This window comes from Convolutriloba macropyga, chromosome 8 (genome assembly GCF_964194025.1).
Source record: "Convolutriloba macropyga chromosome 8, txConMacr16.3, whole genome shotgun sequence".
NCBI classification, from domain to species: Eukaryota; Metazoa; Xenacoelomorpha; order Acoela; family Convolutidae; genus Convolutriloba; species Convolutriloba macropyga.
The window spans coordinates 42,560,401-42,576,947 of record NC_134475.1 but is presented as its reverse complement, the minus strand read 5'-3'; the positions used below and the strand labels follow the sequence as shown (position 1 = coordinate 42,576,947).

Here is a 16,547-nt window from a genome sequence, read left to right as displayed (position 1 = left end):
AATTTTGTGATTCATGAATTCCATTTCAAATGAGGCGACAATTTGTGAATTTCGAGATTTAAAACTAAATTTTTACTTAGTGCATTTATAAAATTTTGCTGATTTTTTTGCGACATAATTCATTTTCGGAGTTTTAAAGTTTTTTTTCAATTGTTTATAATGCGACTGAATGGTGTCATTTTCATGCTCGAGTCTTTTCTGAGCAATTTACAATTTGTAAAAGATTTAAACTTTTTGAAATACTTGACGAAGGCTCAATATATATGCAGTCTTTTGGTGAGACTACCATGAAGTCATGAATTCATACAAACTTTTCATGACCTTGAGCGATAAACATGAATTTTATACGAAAGTCAGTTATCCGGTGTTGTTGATTTTTTGTTGAATAACATTTGAATTAGTGGTACCCGGACCCTAGTCCCAGGACAATTCAGCGCTGAATCTTTATATTCCCATATTAACTAACAAAAGCAGTTCTGAATCAGTAGATTTGCAGTCCATTTTTAAGTTTTTATGAGCAAGACAAACTCAGAAAAACTTTTTTAATCATGATTTTGTACTTGACAGATTGAACTTGATTTTTACCATGATCAGACAAAATTCATGCAAATTTTGAAATTTTCGATTTCACCAAAAAAAAATGTGCATGAAGCAATTGAATGCAAAAGGGGGTCCTCTACGCCGTAAGGACACGTTACGATAGATAGATCCAGTAAGAGATAGATCCAGTAGATACAATAGATCCAGGGGTTGCGACAACCCCCCCCCCCCCACCACCACCACCACGGATTCTTTCCCCACTTTCATAGGCGTTTATTTCAATTTTGAAACTAGCAAAATTTGAACTATGGACACGGCGGTGTTGTCCACAATTCGGGAAATGGAAGATGAGTTCAAAGCAATGGTGCTTCCGTGAACGGCGGTGACGACGATGCTGTCCACAGATAGGGAAATCGAAACGCCTCATTTTGAATAGAAAACAAGATGGGAGGGGAGAGAAGGGGTGTTGGATATGTGATACGGGGTGTGGATTTGTGGAACGAGGGGTTGGGTGGGGGGGGGTGGATTTGTGGCACGAGGGGGGGGGGGGGGGTTCCAGGTACTTACAGTTTCCTACAGTTAGAGTTACCTACAGTTCCAGTTACTTACAGTGACCTACAGTTCGAGGGGGGGGTCCCTGACCCGGGTTATTCGGACCAAGAGACGGTTCGTTATGTTAGTTGTCAACTGAGAGTTATCAACTGGTAGTTGTCATTTTTACTCAGCCAAGAGAACAGATTCTGTTTACTTTGACGCCACGTTTTACAGGATTATTCTGTTTCGAAACAAATAATTTGAACAATGGTTTATCGTACAATGAGTTTTTTTCTGATATTTTTTTCCAGAATGATATTTTGTTCTGAGCAGTAATTCCACAGTGTGATTTTGTCATGTAGTTCAGAACAAATTCAGAGAAACTAGGTTGTCCTGATTTTTTACTCTGATCAGCCTAATTTTAGGCCGATCAGAGTAAAAAATCAGGACAACCTAGTTTCTCTGAATTTGTTGGCAGTCCAAAATTCATTTGCAGTCCAAATTCATTACTTGGCAGTCCAAAATTCATTTGCAGTCCATTTTTAAGTTTTTATGAGCAAGACAAACTCAGAAAAACTTTTTTAATCATGATTTTGTACTTGACAGATTGAACTTGATTTTTACCATGATCAGACAAAATTCATGCAAATTTTGAAATTTTCGATTTCACCAAAAAAAATGTGCATGAAGCAATTGAATGCAAAAGGGGGTCCTCTACGCCGTAAGGACACGTTACGATAGATAGATCCAGTAAGAGATAGATCCAGTAGATACAATAGATCCAGGGGTTGCGACAACCCCCCCCCCCACCACCACCACCACCACGGATTCTTTCCCCACTTTCATAGGCGTTTATTTCAATTTTGAAACTAGCAAAATTTGAACTATGGACACGGCGGTGTTGTCCACAATTCGGGAAATGGAAGATGAGTTCAAAGCAATGGTGCTTCCGTGAACGGTGGTGACGACGATGGTGTCCACAGATAGGGAAATCGAAACGCCTCATTTTGAATAGAAAACAAGATGGGAGGGGAGAGAAGGGGTGTTGGATATGTGATACGGGGTGTGGATTTGTGGAACGAGGGGTTGGGTGGGGGGGGGGGTGGATTTGTGGCACGAGGGGGGGGGGTTCCAGGTACTTACCTTTTCCTACAGTTAGAGTTACCTACAGTTCCAGTTACTTACAGTGACCTACAGTTCGAGGGGGGGGGTCCCTGACCCGGGTTATTCGGACCAAGAGACGGTTCGTTATGTTAGTTGTCAACTGAGAGTTATCAACTGGTAGTTGTCATTTTTACTCAGCCAAGAGAACAGATTCTGTTTACTTTGACGCCACGTTTTACAGGATTATTCTGTTTCGAAACAAATAATTTGAACAATGGTTTATCGTACAATGAGTTTTTTTCTGATATTTTTTTCCAGAATGATATTTTGTTCTGAGCAGTAATTCCACAGTGTGATTTTGTCATGTAGTTCAGAACAAATTCAGAGAAACTAGGTTGTCCTGATTTTTTACTCTGACATGATCATGATACTTGGCAGTCCAAAATTCAGAACAAAAGTTATCATGATTCAGCGCTGAAAAAATAATTTAGTGTAGTCCGGGTAGGAACATTATATTTGCCAATCGCTCATTACTAACGCTGTTACGCTCATTGCTATAGTTATGTAACAGTGAATAAAGCTGCAGTAATTCCTGGTTGCATAACTATGCTTTATTATCCCATGCATGACTAATAGAGCACACACATTGATAGTTGAGCTTCAGCTGTGCTTACAATCGCAAAGTGTCCTCAACAAAACGCTACTTAGATTCCAACTTGGCGTTCTCCATTTTTTCTGCAAGTTTTGTGCTTTAGAATGACAGACGCCATAGGAATTGTGTTATAACGTATAAATAAAAGGCTGAAATACAAAACGATTGAGAAAAATCAATACATTGTATTTTGGTTATTTGCATTAGCGTATTTGCGTAATACTAAATAGGGATACTTTAGATATAAGCTAACTTTTTGCACTAGTCAAAATAACCGCACAGTTACCAATCTGTGTTTTTAATCGGTTATGAGACCAAAGAATTCTATTTTATACAATTAAACTATATATCTTGTAACTTTATAACCAAGCGAGTTTACAATTTGAAGGCCTTAAGTTGTGTTTTACTTCAGTTCTGACTTGCTTTTGATAGCATTGCTTTTGATAATTAAGACCACATTACGATTTTGAACAATTTTTCAAACATAGTCAAGTTATTTAAAGTACATTGTATGATTGTAGTCATTATATAAGTTTGAAAGTTTAGTTTTTTCTCAGCGTTTGGTTATTACTCTATTTAACTTTAAGAGCGATATATTCTTAAAATTCGCGCTGTTTGGGTCGATATATTCAACATTATATTCCCTGCCTGATATCAAACAGTTTTTTGTTTTAATTTCTTTTTTTCTGGATAAAAGTCATCGAAACATCTTGCGGTCTTCAGTACTAAACCAAAACCGGTAAGACGGTCGATTTGTGGTCACATGCCAAGGCTGCTGAAACCAAGTTCGAATGTACACGGGCGCATGATCCGGACTGTTCGAATGTACACGGGCGCAAGTTGCGGAGATTTTTTTGTTCTGATCAGATCTTTTTCTGGCATCTGAAGCTCATTTGAGGGCATAAAAGTTGTTTTAAACACACTTTATGTCTGATCCGAGGTACCTTGAAATGCAAGCATCTGCTTCTGCGTATGATATTCTGAAGTTTCGAAGTTTTGCAATTTTCAAACGAACGAATTCGGTTAGAACACCATGAGCTTATAATACTTAGTTTTGATTTTTTCTTGTGATTCAAATTTGAACTCATTTAAACATAATCTAAAATTTTTAGCTAAAGGTATAGTAATGCAGAAGCTCAATGCCTTGTTCACACGCAAAAAATCTTTTGGTCTGATCAGATATGATTTGAACAACAATAAAATCAAAGGTTAAGCATGGAAAAGACCAAAAGGTCTTCCCTCAGTTTGAGCTGGACAAGGTCAAACCAGAGTAAACATTATATAGTCTAATTATTATTTTTTTTTAATTTTTACTTTTTCGGCACTGTTTTTGTATATAATTTGAATTGGGAAACGTTTGATATAGCAAGCAACGCTATTTGCTGTCTATACTGGCAGTAAAATATCAGAATGTGCATTCAATTATTTTTAGCTGCATCAAAAAATCAAAGGTTAAGCTTATCTAAATGCTTTACAAAGGACGAAAATTTTTTTTTGTCTGAAATTCTAGAAACTCTAGGTTTAGATTAGTTCATATACCTCATCCACTGATTAAAGCAAAGTGACTTGATTTCAGTACTTAACAGAGATTATAAAAGTCGGCGTTCATCTTCGCCCATAACATCAATTCCAGAAAACCGGTTATTGCATGGATTTTTGCACGGGAAAACGGCCAGCAAAAGAATTATGGCAAATAACAATCGGAACAGTTTGAGCGTAGATAAAGTTTTGAAAATTTTGATAACTGTAACATAACATCGCTTTTAATTTAGATATCGATGGCCAATGGCATAATGGTTACGCTTTGCTTCACACAAAGAATATTGAATTTGTAAGTACTCTGAAGCTAGAAATTAAAATAGATCGTACTATTGGTGGTATGTGCCATGCCATGCTTTTTAATTGCCGACATTACAAAAACAACTTCTAACGAGACACAAACTTTGTCGGATCTCAGCAGAAATTTGGTTGTGCTCTAACTCTGCGTTTGTTAATAGCCTGTTAGGCTTTGACGGTCAATCAGTCCAAAAAACCACACAATTCTAAAAATTACTAGATCTCTTCCAAGTGCTCAGAAGATTACCTTGCTAGATGACAATTTTACATATTTTTTAAACATTTTTTATCCGCATTTCCTCGACCCCATAATTTCGGTAAACAATTTTGTTGAAGTTATCAATCCAGTAAGGCAGATATACTATACTTTAAGAATACTATAGATACTATAGATACTATACTTTAAGAAAAAAGTGCGTGAATCATACTAGGTTGATAATGGATAACTCGAAGACATTGTTTGTGATTATTGCGATGTGTCTGCTGATTGTGAGTTTCGTGTTTGCCTGTTTCGCCCATTCCAAACATGGCTGGGAAGATGGATCTCTCCATGGAGGTCTATGGGAATTCTGCCATTCCGACAGTTGCGCCGACTACCGTGAGTACTTCCCGACATTCCAGTCAAAATCCGGGGCTCACCGTTCGACCTTAGTCGAGATCTAGACTTTATGAATAGACCAAAAAGTAAAGGGGAGGGGGGTGAATGGTATTAACCCAATTTAAACGGTCGATGATATACCTTAAATCAATACAAACTATTTCCATGGGTCCATACACGATCTTTTCATGGATGAAAACGGTCGAGCTCACTCTTTTCATGGGTCGAGTCAATGTATCCAACAAAATAATTCTTTCAATGGTCAATAAATGGTCTTTTCAAAATTATGCACAAAAAGTTGAATGTGATGCAATGAATGAGGTCACTATCACGCATATTTGCCTAATTTATCCTCTTGCATATTTTCTCCACTTCACTGTGAATTATAGGCAGTTGCAATTGTTATATATTTCATGAAATATCCCCCAGCGCAGGCACTGTAGGAACGAAAAATAACTGTAATTTAATAATTTAATGGTGGCACAATGTTATTTTGATCGAATTAAACTTTACTGATCTCCAGCTAACTGGATGCTTACTCTTTTCAACTCTCGATTATACGTGCTATATATACGAACAATGGAGCTGGGGGGGGGGGGGGTCAAAATGCCCGAAGTATGATTACAGAGCGTTATAATCAATAGTACGAATTCATTAGTTGACAGACTGTTTTTTGTTGCTGAGTGGCCTGGGCATTTTAGTTTTTATTTGATATGCATTGCAATATTTTTTTTTCTAATAGAGGATTTTTATATTCTAGTTTTATTACTTTGAACCGAAAAGCACTGGTTACGACCGACGTCTAGGTGTAGCCTTTAAGCTGGTTTCAGCTGGTAGTCCACTACGTATGCTAAAATTGCTGGTGTAAAAGAACACGAAAACAATCAATTTGTGAAGTTATTGATGCCAACGTACATTTTTTCAGGTATTCCAATTTCGAGGTTTTAAGCAGTTCAAAGATTATATAGACCTTTTTCATATCCCCAATGATTCTGGAATTTATTCTGACAAACTTCGTAAAAAATGGCCTTATAAGAACTGATAAGAAAATGCATCCCCTTACAAAATCATATCAAACAATGTGTCCGACCTTCCTCAATTAAAATTCTAAGTAAGCATCTTATCAGATCTTTCACGATAAAAATTCCTTCTTATAAGATCTTACACGATAAAAATTCTGCTTGAGAATCTTTCATGTGTAGGATCTGCTAAAACGTTTTTTATGATGCTTACTAAGCATCTTATTATATTATACACTAGAAAAACTGCAATCTCATCAGAATCCTTATCAAGTAAGATCTTAAACGAAAGAAACTCTTCGTTAGCATCTTATCAGATCTTACACAAAAAAATTCCACAATCACTGGGGATGAGTTTGTGTAATTTCAGGACATTTTTGAGGTGAAGGCATTGCGAGCGAGTGTCAGATTCATCTGGAATTCTGACTTTTTAAAACAAGAGTTCATGTTAGCGTTCAAACTCCCGATCCATCTAGCTGAACCTAATGCTGCATTAAGTTGTGAAAACAATAACAATAGAAAAGTCAAAAAATGATTTGATTTGACAACTTTGCCAAAACCTTAAATTCTTTATTTTGTCTGTATTAGATTCAAATTAATAAAACAATTTCTTTGTCATCTTTCAAGTTTTCTAGTGTGTTAAAAATTTAGTTTTTAGAGAGACCGGATATTGGATATAAAGCAATTTCTCCGATTTTTATTCGCAACATTTTTGCATTTTGAAGACTTTCGAATTACATAAAATTCTACTCAATACGCAATGAAAACTGTGAAAACCTAATTCCTTGCCTCTGATTGCGCTCGGAGTATCAAGGAAAGTTTCTGCAGCGTAGATTTGCGTTTGATACCTTGCGAGAAATTTTCCAGCAGAGAGACGTTGAAGCATAGTATGCAAAACAAAAAAATCTTTCAATTACAAACAGTTTTTAGCAAGTGAAAAAATGTGTAATCTGCTATTGATAGCTTACTGCATTTTTCGAAATTCGGTATAATTCATTTTTGTGCCTTTATTTTATTTGGATAGTTTTCTTGCTGTTTTTTTATCTAGCTCCTATCGTTTTTTAAAGTTCAGAACTTTCCGTTTGATATTTGTGACAAAGTAGCGTATTCTTGCGTATCATAACATTACGTATCCAATGTCTGGATAAGCGAATTCCATTAAATTTTGCGTTTTTTGTAACGGATGACAATATTTTTACCCACTTTTTTGGTGCTTGTATCATTTTCTACGATAGAATAAAGTTACGTTAAACATTGAAATACGTGAATTATGTCTTACAAATGGCTTAAAATTTTTAACTGGTATTCATGGACAAAATGAACCAACTTCCACCATTTTGATCATGTAATTAGACTGAAACCTAATAGCCCAAAATTTATTAATCATAAATTGAGACAGAACTCAAAGGCTTAATTTTTCTTGTGCATAGCAATCTGTGTAAAGGAAAAACTGCTAGTTGTCTTCATAATCCGCAAATAGCATTGAGAGAGGTATTTCAGAAATTAATTACCAAACAGGCTTTCTCTTTTGGCTGTTTGATACTTTTACCGTAGAAAATGGTGACCTGAAAATAAAAAATGAACTTCTTGTACTCTGGAAACCGGTGACTTATGCCGTAAAAAGTGGATACAAACATTTGTCCGAGGAACTTTTCACTAGCACCAAAGACACGCTTGCTGAAGTATGAGTACAAAATTTTGCAAAATTGAAGCAAATGTGATCGAATTTCGATCAGTGGTATTAGTTTCAACGCACGCTTACAACTCTAACATCAAATCATTGGTCGAAAAAATAGGTGATAAAATTAAGTGTATATACACAAGAAATCCACCATTGTGTACGTAATCAAAAAAAGGCCCATATTCTCACCTCGTTACATGCTCGCATTCACTCGGTCCATGTTTTCTAAAGTATTTTTGATGAGATGATTTTTAATCAAATACATATTCTACTGAGGTTTTTTTGCTCTTTGCCTTCCGTTGACAAAAAAGGTTGCTTACTTTAGCGCTTCAGTTTTCATTAAATTTCATTGTTTCAAAACGAATCTCTGTAGACTTATCATTAATTACTGTCTCCTGCCATACGAGATTTTTGAGCCGCGTAATTGAAAAAATTGACAGTTTTTCCCTGTGAATATTCGTTTCTGGTTCTCAAACCCAATCAGTTTTGAAATTACAGCAACACCAATATGTAATATATGTTTGCCGTAACAGATTATGCAGATCAAAAAAATTTTCCGCTTCATTTTCTGTTTTGATTGATGCATTTTAAGAAAGGGAAAAATTAAGCAAAAAAAAATATATTTTTGCTATTTTTGAATGAAACAACCTCTACCAACAGCACATTTTTTTTACTAAATTATTGCTTGTTCCTAACAGTTAGTTTGTGTTTTCGCAAAAATGAGAGAATCAGTTTTTAGGTCTTATTATTGATTCATTCGGATATCATTTTTGATGCATCATTTTGTACCTTTACATAACCATCCAACGAAATATTCTTCATTCATTAATTTTGTTCTCTTCTCTCGAAGTTGTTTCAAGTCTTTTGCTTGAGTTACTCACGAAATAGAAAACCACTTTGCACGTTCAGCAGTTGTTCGCCATTTTTACCTCTCCTTCAGCTCGAACTTTAGCCTCATTGTTTGACATCAATTTGTGCAAACCTTATATTGCAGTTTTCATCGTTACTGTGTACAGTGCAACAAAGAGACGACTGTTTAAGTTGAAACCGGTCTGATTAGGTCGGAAACCGTTAGCTAGGCAACAGGTTGAATTTTTGTTTTTGAATTGAACATTTAAAACATATAAACACCAATATGCATTGGATAAGGAAAGATGCGTTAGTAGCTACCATGGTTTTCTTATATTTCGCATATGCGCAAATTATGAAGAGGAGACCAATAAGTGAATTCTGTTAAGTGAAGGGAGAACAAAACTTGTTTGCTGATGTTCAACAATGGTTAATCATAGCAATTCTTATTCACCACGCTGAACACATAATCATTGCATCTAAAATAATTTATTGTTTCCCAGGTTGAGGTGCCAGAGGGAAGTGACCTCTGATCAGACCCAAGTCCAATGCAATCGACGTGTTTGCAGACCAAAATTACAGCGTCTGGGAGTTGGTTCGAACGCAAAATAGTATGATCACAGGTCACTTCGGTCTGTGGATGGTCTGATCAGAGGTCACTTCCGGGTGGTAATGGTCTAATCAGAGGTTATTTCCGTCTGGGATGGTCTGATCAGAGGTGGATTCAAGCGCACATTAGTCTAATCAGAGAAGATTTTGAGCGCAATTGGGTCTGATCAGAGATCATTTCGAGCGCTTTTTTTTCTTTTCGTTTTATGTATACATTTTCTAAGATGTTGGCTCTGCCAAGAGGCAACAAAAAAACAGCACTCTGATCAGAGACACATTTAAAGTCTGATGACTCTGATCAGAATCGAAGGAGTCCAGCAGAGAGCAAATGCTGGTCCCCTTAAGAGGAAATTTTGATTAACTGGCCACGACGTTTCTTATGGAAAGCTGTATACCCATTGAGACAAAACATGAGTTAATGGTATACTAGATAAATGTTTTTCTCAGTTGGGTTTTCTTTTCGCTTGCAAAACTTTTTAAACTAGCTTTTCCTTAGAAGAAATTAATACTGTAAACATCAAATTTTATCCAATGGTTGCATTGATTGGTGTAGGTTGGCCTGGGTCGGCATTGAACATTTTACAGAAAAATTAAAGAGATTCGTTCATAGTGAAAACAATTCAGAGGTGATTTCAGAGGTGATTTCGAGCCCACAATAGTCTGATCAGAAGTAATTTTGAGCGCACAATCGTCTGGACAATGGTCTTGGTTGGTCTGGGACATTGCGTCACAGCCGTCTGGACAGTGGTCTGATTTCGGTCTGATCAGAGGTCTTTTCCGTCTGGCGTGGTCTGATCAGAGACTACTTCGAGCGCACTCCAAGCGCACACGGTGTTTCGAGCGCACTTCAGTCTTATCAGTGGACACTTGAGTATGGGATTGTCTGATCAGATGTTACTTTCGTCTGGAACGGTCTTATCAGAGATCACTTCCGGATGTCACCTCAACCTGGGTTGAGAAAACATTTTTCCCGATCAATAATTGACACTGGGTCTGTTCGCTGTCTTGTTACCTGGAACAGTCATAATTTTTCACAAAAATTAAGAAACTTGGCTGCTGCGTATTTAGACCTTACACCCGTTTGCCGCCAATGATAGCATCTAATTCTCAGTCGCTTTTCCGATGCAAAAAATTCATTGAGCTAGCATACTTTCAAAATCCGCTAGCAGCTAGCATACTTTTCAATTGATATAGAAGCCAATTTCAGGTCCCTAAACACCTGATTCTAGTCGCATCAAGGATGGGTTGTTGAACTGAACTATGCAGTTTTGGTAGAAAAGCTAGTCTTCGAGTAACTTTGCCACTCGTTAAAAAAGAGTTAGACTTCTTTTGAAGAGCAAATGCCTTTTCAAAAAACATTTTCGACAACTTTGAGGGGTGCGTTTTTTTATTTCAAATCAATCGTTAGAATGCTTCATCTCAATATTGAAAGTGTAAATATCAGCTTGTTGTATATCAAACTAACAAAGTTGCAGCTTCAGCAGAGCTTTGGTGCCTGAACGCGGTTCTGGAGATAGTAGGTTCAAGTCCTCTAAGCTTCTCTGACAGTAAATGGAGTCAGCTAATACAATTTGAAATACCATTTTTGTAATTTGAAATACATTGTGAAAGTGTTAATTGACAAATTCTTCATCTAGCTTTTTTGAGACAGTGTTTTGATTTTCGTTTGGCTCACACTGCATGTCGCAAATGTGTGTTGTACGAAGTCACTCTCTTCGCTACAAATTGTACTCAAAATTTCAAGTGATGTTCAAAAAGATTCTCAAACTTTCTGAAACTCAAATTTTTACTGATCTACAATCATTTTTCCAATCAAAACCCATATTGCTTCTAGAAAAAGTTTTAATTGAGTTTAAATTAATCTCACTTTAAATCCATGTCTCCTTTCCCGAAACGAAAAGGCAATTTTTTTGCAATTAAAATAATCCATATTTTTCAAAGCTTTTTTATGAATTGGCAATAAGTTTTTTTTGCAATTAAATTAACTCATAGTTTTCAAAGCTTTTTTATAAAGGGGAATACACGAATAAACCCCGCTTTCTTGGGTGCCTTTCGGTATGTTGGCGAAAATTTTTTCACTGTTCTGAGCCCCTATTTCAAAGTCTATTAATATGAGCCAATTAATTGAAACGGTTCACACTTTCAAACACAACGCTTGTCTTGCGTATGCGTCAATTTGAGCAACCCTTTAAAACACTACAGATATTGAGGTGAACATGCCAAGACGGCTCTGATTAGATTGACTTAAATTGGGCAGAGAGTGACAAGGCTTGATCCCTTGATAGAGTCTTTCAGCATGCTTTTGGTCTGGAAAATACGTAAGGGCCGCATCCAGACTCCGCATGGTGCGATTAGCGCACACATTTTAGTCTGATACGTCTGATCAGGGCCCATACAAAATCTACACGGACTGATCAGAGGATCAGAGGAGTTTAGATTCCTGATAATCTAGATATATAGTCTCGGTAATCTGAATAATGCCCTTTCCAGAGGCTGCACTGTCTGATCTAAACTCTTTCAAATTTCGGATAGCATGATCAGAATCAGGAGGTGCAGCCAGAGAAAAAAAACCAATTCTCCGCTGGCAGCAAGTCTAGGGTCTGAAAAATCCGTTATTGTCTTTCATCCAGACTTTGCAATTTCTCATCTGAGCAGTCCATAGTCCGCCTTGCGTGAAGGTATAGTCTGGATAATCTTATCAGAACTTCGCTAGCAGTCTGGACAGTCTAATCAGAATCAATAAGTCTAGCCGCAAAAAAATAGCCAATCCCCGGATAAAAAGTATAAGTTAGCCACCCCGGAACGAGTTTCAAGTCTTGATCAGTACTTCTTCAATGAAATACACGTCTTGAATTCACAAATCAGTACTTATCACCTCTTATTTCAAGCCTTAAGATTTGCGAAGAGACGTCAAGACTTGCTCAAGACTTGTCAAGTCTAAGTCAAATCTTGATTATTGCGCAGTTACGCAAAGTGGATCTTTTAGAAGCAATTATTTGTAATTTTTGCCTTTCGGAATTAGCAGAAATTTGAAGAAAATTTCAAGAGAAATATCCCAATCTGAAGCTATTTCTGAATTCAGCATATACCAACTTAAAATGTCCCATTTTTTCACCCCAAAAACCAATTTCTTTTCAATTCGTAGAAGAAAGTGGCCATGATTGGTATCTTTGGGCGATATCAGAATATTTTCCATTCTCTTCCGAGTCAACTTTGTGGAATGCTCGTGTTGTATTGTGCTTCTTTTTTAACTTTGAAGAACTTTTTAGGCAGGACATTGTAAGTGGCGGCCTTCTTTTTTTGCTACCAAATGAAAGCAAACCACAATAAAACTGTGCGTAATACTTGACCCAAGACTTGTCAAGTATTCGCCAAGACTTGCAAAAGATTTTTCAATTCGTGGCCAAGACTTGCACAAGACTTGTTAAGTCTTGACCAAAACTTGACTCAAGACTTTCCAAGACTTAAGACTTGATTTAAGACATGCCAAGTCTGAAAAATGGCATGGTCAGAGCTCCGATACAGTACTGATCCAAGACTTTCAATTTCACTGAATCAATACTGATTAAGACTTGACGGTCAGTCCGGGATTAAAGAGAATTCACCTTGGAAAAACGTTGCACTTTTATAGTTATTAATCAGATTTTAAAAATTTCCTAAGGTTCTTTTATTGATTTGAACGTCTTTGCTTAGATGGATATTAATTGTCGTCGACGAGAAATTAAAAAATATACAAAGAGAATAGTTTCCCAAAATAGTTCCAAAATATTAATAATTCTCAAAATATTAATTATCACTTCTACTTCAATGATTAAACGTTTAGTCTTGTTGCGCCCGCTGTCCAAAAGTAGGTCTGACAACGCCATTAGGCAACTCAAGGGGGCCTGACAACCCCGCTGCACAACCCAATTAGGTCTGATACTCCTGTTCGCAACCCAAGGGGATCTGTTTCTGGATAGGTTTCTATGGGTTCAACAGAACAAATGTTTGAATCAAATTCGAATCTAAATTTTTTTATGATCTGTTAATTTTCATCAGCTGGTTATCAATGTAATAAAAATTTTCGAAAAATACAAGCAGAATTTTGCTGCCATTAGCGAACTGTGGAAAATGGTCTGCTAAAACTAGTTCAATTTTGCTTTAGACATGAGCTTTTAAAGTACTTAAACAATGAAATTTTGTATCATTGTTGGATATGATTCATCTACTTTGTTGTCCTACAAACTGAAATAAATGCACGCTATTAAAGCAAATTTTTTATTCTTCTTTTTACATTTTTAAGCAAACGATTTTCTTAACAAAAGAAACCTGATAAAAATAAATAAGTTAAAACTATTTTGAAACATAGATTTCAGTTCTGAGCTTTAGAAATTCATTATATGAGAAATATGAGCTATAAATTTTAAATATATAGAAACTTGAAGAAAGATAATTGAGAAATTTTTTTCTTATTTTGGTCTCTATTACAGTTGATTGATCTTAATTTTGTTCATAAAAATCAAAGTAATTCTTATCTACTTTAATTGCTGCTCTTTGGCTGTCTTGAAAAGTATACTTTTAATTCTTTATATGGTAATAAATGCAAAATGCCGCAGAATACAATACATTTTTCGCCAGTTAAATCATCCAAACAACCGCGAAACATCTTTGATGATTATCATTACTTAAGAATAATATTATCAATGACTGTAATAAACAAAAATATTGAGATTTGATTTTATAGTCTGAAGATTGAACTACTGAGTATAGCTTTTCGTTACGAAGTAAAATTAAGGCGTATCTTTAGTCATAAATTATCATCAACATGTGAACAAACTGCTCAGCTCAAGGTCTCAGACAATTTCACCGTAGACATGCACATAAAAAAATGGCAGTGAAGGGGTTGAAAATTATGAAATCTTTTCAAATACACTCTTAGCGAATTTCTTACAATATTTTTGTTTAGTTTACATGTTTATCTTTTATCAGCCCAGGAGCTGAAGACTCTTTCTCCTTCCAGTACAAAGGTCATTTTGCCACTTCATATTATGACGCTATGTTTTTATGTAAAATATTTTCCTAATGGTATCTTGATATTTCAGGTTTCGTTGAAAAGGGATTTATTTTAATTATCCTCCAATTTTTCAGACAGTAGCAAACTGCGAGCAGCCAGGGCTTTCTTCATAATGGATATTCTGGTTGCCTTGGCACTAGCTGCAGTGCTCGGAGGGACCTTCATTGTGGAAGAGAAATTGCTCACACCTGCTGCTGCATTTATTGGGGTTATTCATTGTAAGTTGTATTCTTGTAAGTTGTCTTCTTAAAATTGAAATGAAATTATAGTATCTTAAAATCATTTACCTCCCCTCCACCCCAAGCACCTACTGAACAGAAATTTATTTTGACACTCATTGCACATTCCATTTCCGTACATAGAGTAATGTGATATGCAACAACTCATGATTAATAACGGGGGTGGGGCCATAAGGGGTGGGGTGGGGTGGGGAGGGGGGGGGGGGTGGGCTGGCAGAATGTAAACTACACCCTGTGTTTAGTTCTATTCCTGCTGATTGCGTGCTCCTCAATGACAGCTCAGTATGATGATTTGACTGGCTCTGTCAGCTGGGGAACAGTAGTACCCTGGCTAGGATGGATCGCGTCTCTCGTTCTCATGGCAGAACTAATCTTCCTCTCGGTTGTGGAAATGAGATCAGGTGGCGACAACGCAACACCTGCCAGCTAAACTGTATAAATAGTGAATCGTGAATGAGAAATACTATTTCCTTCATTCCCTCCCCTCCCTCCACGTATAGCCACGCTTAAGATTCTAGTTTCATTCTGAGCGCGAAATTATATAACCTCAAGTTTGAAAAGTGCTTTTTATCGTTCATCAAAAACGGTAGTAAAACGAATTCATACTTAATTACTTAATTGTTTAACAATTTGATCAAGTTAATGACCACTGATTCTGTTTTTTCTCCTTTAAACATGAGAGTTAATGACATTGATAAAAAAACCAATGAGACCCTAGAAAAAGAAGTCAACCATATATGTCCAATCTGTTGCTCACGTTTGTGCACACGCAGGATATTTTGCATGGGGAATGGAGGTAAAATAGATAAAATTGTTTTGGGAAAGTTTAGATAAGTCCAAAAAGGAAATGGAAACAGTTCCAACAGATAGTTGTATGCTATTCTTTGTTAAAATAGTACATATTTTACACATTGTTAATGGTTTTCTAAATTATTGGTATACAAATAATTTTGATATGGTATTCATAGTCTAATTTTCATACTTCTTGTTAACCAAAGCTGTTTTAAATTAACCACTCTTATTATAAAATACTTTTTATATATGACTTTTTACTCTGACAAAGAACTCTGGAAAATGCATTTGTCGGGGGGAAATCTCCAATAACAAGCAAAAATTCCCGTTTTACAAAAAATTTGGGCTTCTTTTAGTAAGATGCAGTAGTAGATTGATCAATACTAACTTTTATTTACATCTTTTGAGTCATTTTATCCTTCTTAGACGATCGCTGTCAATATTTTGGTTTTTGAATTTCTCATCAGTTCAAAGAACGGACCGCCGTGAGTTTTTAATCGTGTGCAGAATCAATAATTCCAATCTTTACTCCAAAACATTTCATGAAAACGAGTAGACGCGTGCTTCTTCCCCCAAAAAATATTGAGACTGTAGAATTTTGTATTTTGTCGCTAGAAGGCTTCTAGCTGAGGACTGGCTAGCGCCCAAAACTCGATCGATTTCAAAAGGTTTATTCGGTGGGTCGTCTATTTGCTGAAACTGATGTCTTTTGTCCTCAGTTGCTCTCGGCCGCCGTTCAAAAGTCCCGTTGATTAAATAAATTAACAGTCGAAAATAAGTAATCAAGCCAAAGTAACACTAACACCGGCAAGAAATGTTCTCAAATGCAATTAATTAATCAACCGAAAATGTTTATACATAAACTCAAAAAATATTTACACTAAATAATGGGTGCACACTTCTAAAAAGAACTTTCATCAAATCAATTCCCAGCTTCTGAAAAGTGTTTTCCCTTTCTGAAAAGTATTCCTAACTATTTCAGTCCTATTTTTAAAGTTGTCTCAAATTCTGCGTTTCCGTCTTAACAAAATCTAAAAGTCA

General features: G+C 36.1%; 1 protein-coding gene across 7 annotated transcripts; it reads left to right on the top strand.

Moving 5' to 3' along the window:
• Positions 1 to 2,960: 2,960 nt before the first annotated feature.
• Positions 2,961 to 15,213, top strand: LOC142344130 (uncharacterized). Of its 7 annotated transcripts, none has more exons than XM_075395654.1 (4): positions 2,961 to 2,965; positions 5,098 to 5,264; positions 14,550 to 14,693; positions 14,957 to 15,213. In XM_075395654.1, exons 2-4 carry the CDS (start codon positions 5,105 to 5,107, stop codon positions 15,142 to 15,144), a joined length of 492 nt encoding a protein of 163 aa, XP_075251769.1. In that variant the 5' UTR covers positions 2,961 to 2,965; positions 5,098 to 5,104; the 3' UTR covers positions 15,145 to 15,213. The 7 variants fall into 7 exon arrangements, with proteins under 7 accessions (XP_075251769.1, XP_075251768.1, XP_075251766.1 ...); XM_075395653.1 differs by lacking the exon at positions 2,961 to 2,965 and adding an exon at positions 3,103 to 3,225; XM_075395651.1 differs by lacking the exon at positions 2,961 to 2,965 and adding an exon at positions 3,103 to 3,393.
• The last annotated feature ends 1,334 nt before the right edge of the window (positions 15,214 to 16,547 follow it).

Excerpts from the sequence above, each read along its gene's own strand:
- LOC142344130 (XM_075395654.1), top strand. The coding sequence starts at position 5,105 with ATGGATAACTCGAAGACATTGTTTGTGATTATTGCGATGTGTCTGCTG. Across the intron at positions 5,265-14,549 it reads CGACAGTTGCGCCGACTACC|ACAGTAGCAAACTGCGAGCA; the intron begins GTGAGTACTTCC and ends CCAATTTTTCAG. Across the intron at positions 14,694-14,956 it reads ATTTATTGGGGTTATTCATT|TTCTATTCCTGCTGATTGCG; the intron begins GTAAGTTGTATT and ends CCCTGTGTTTAG.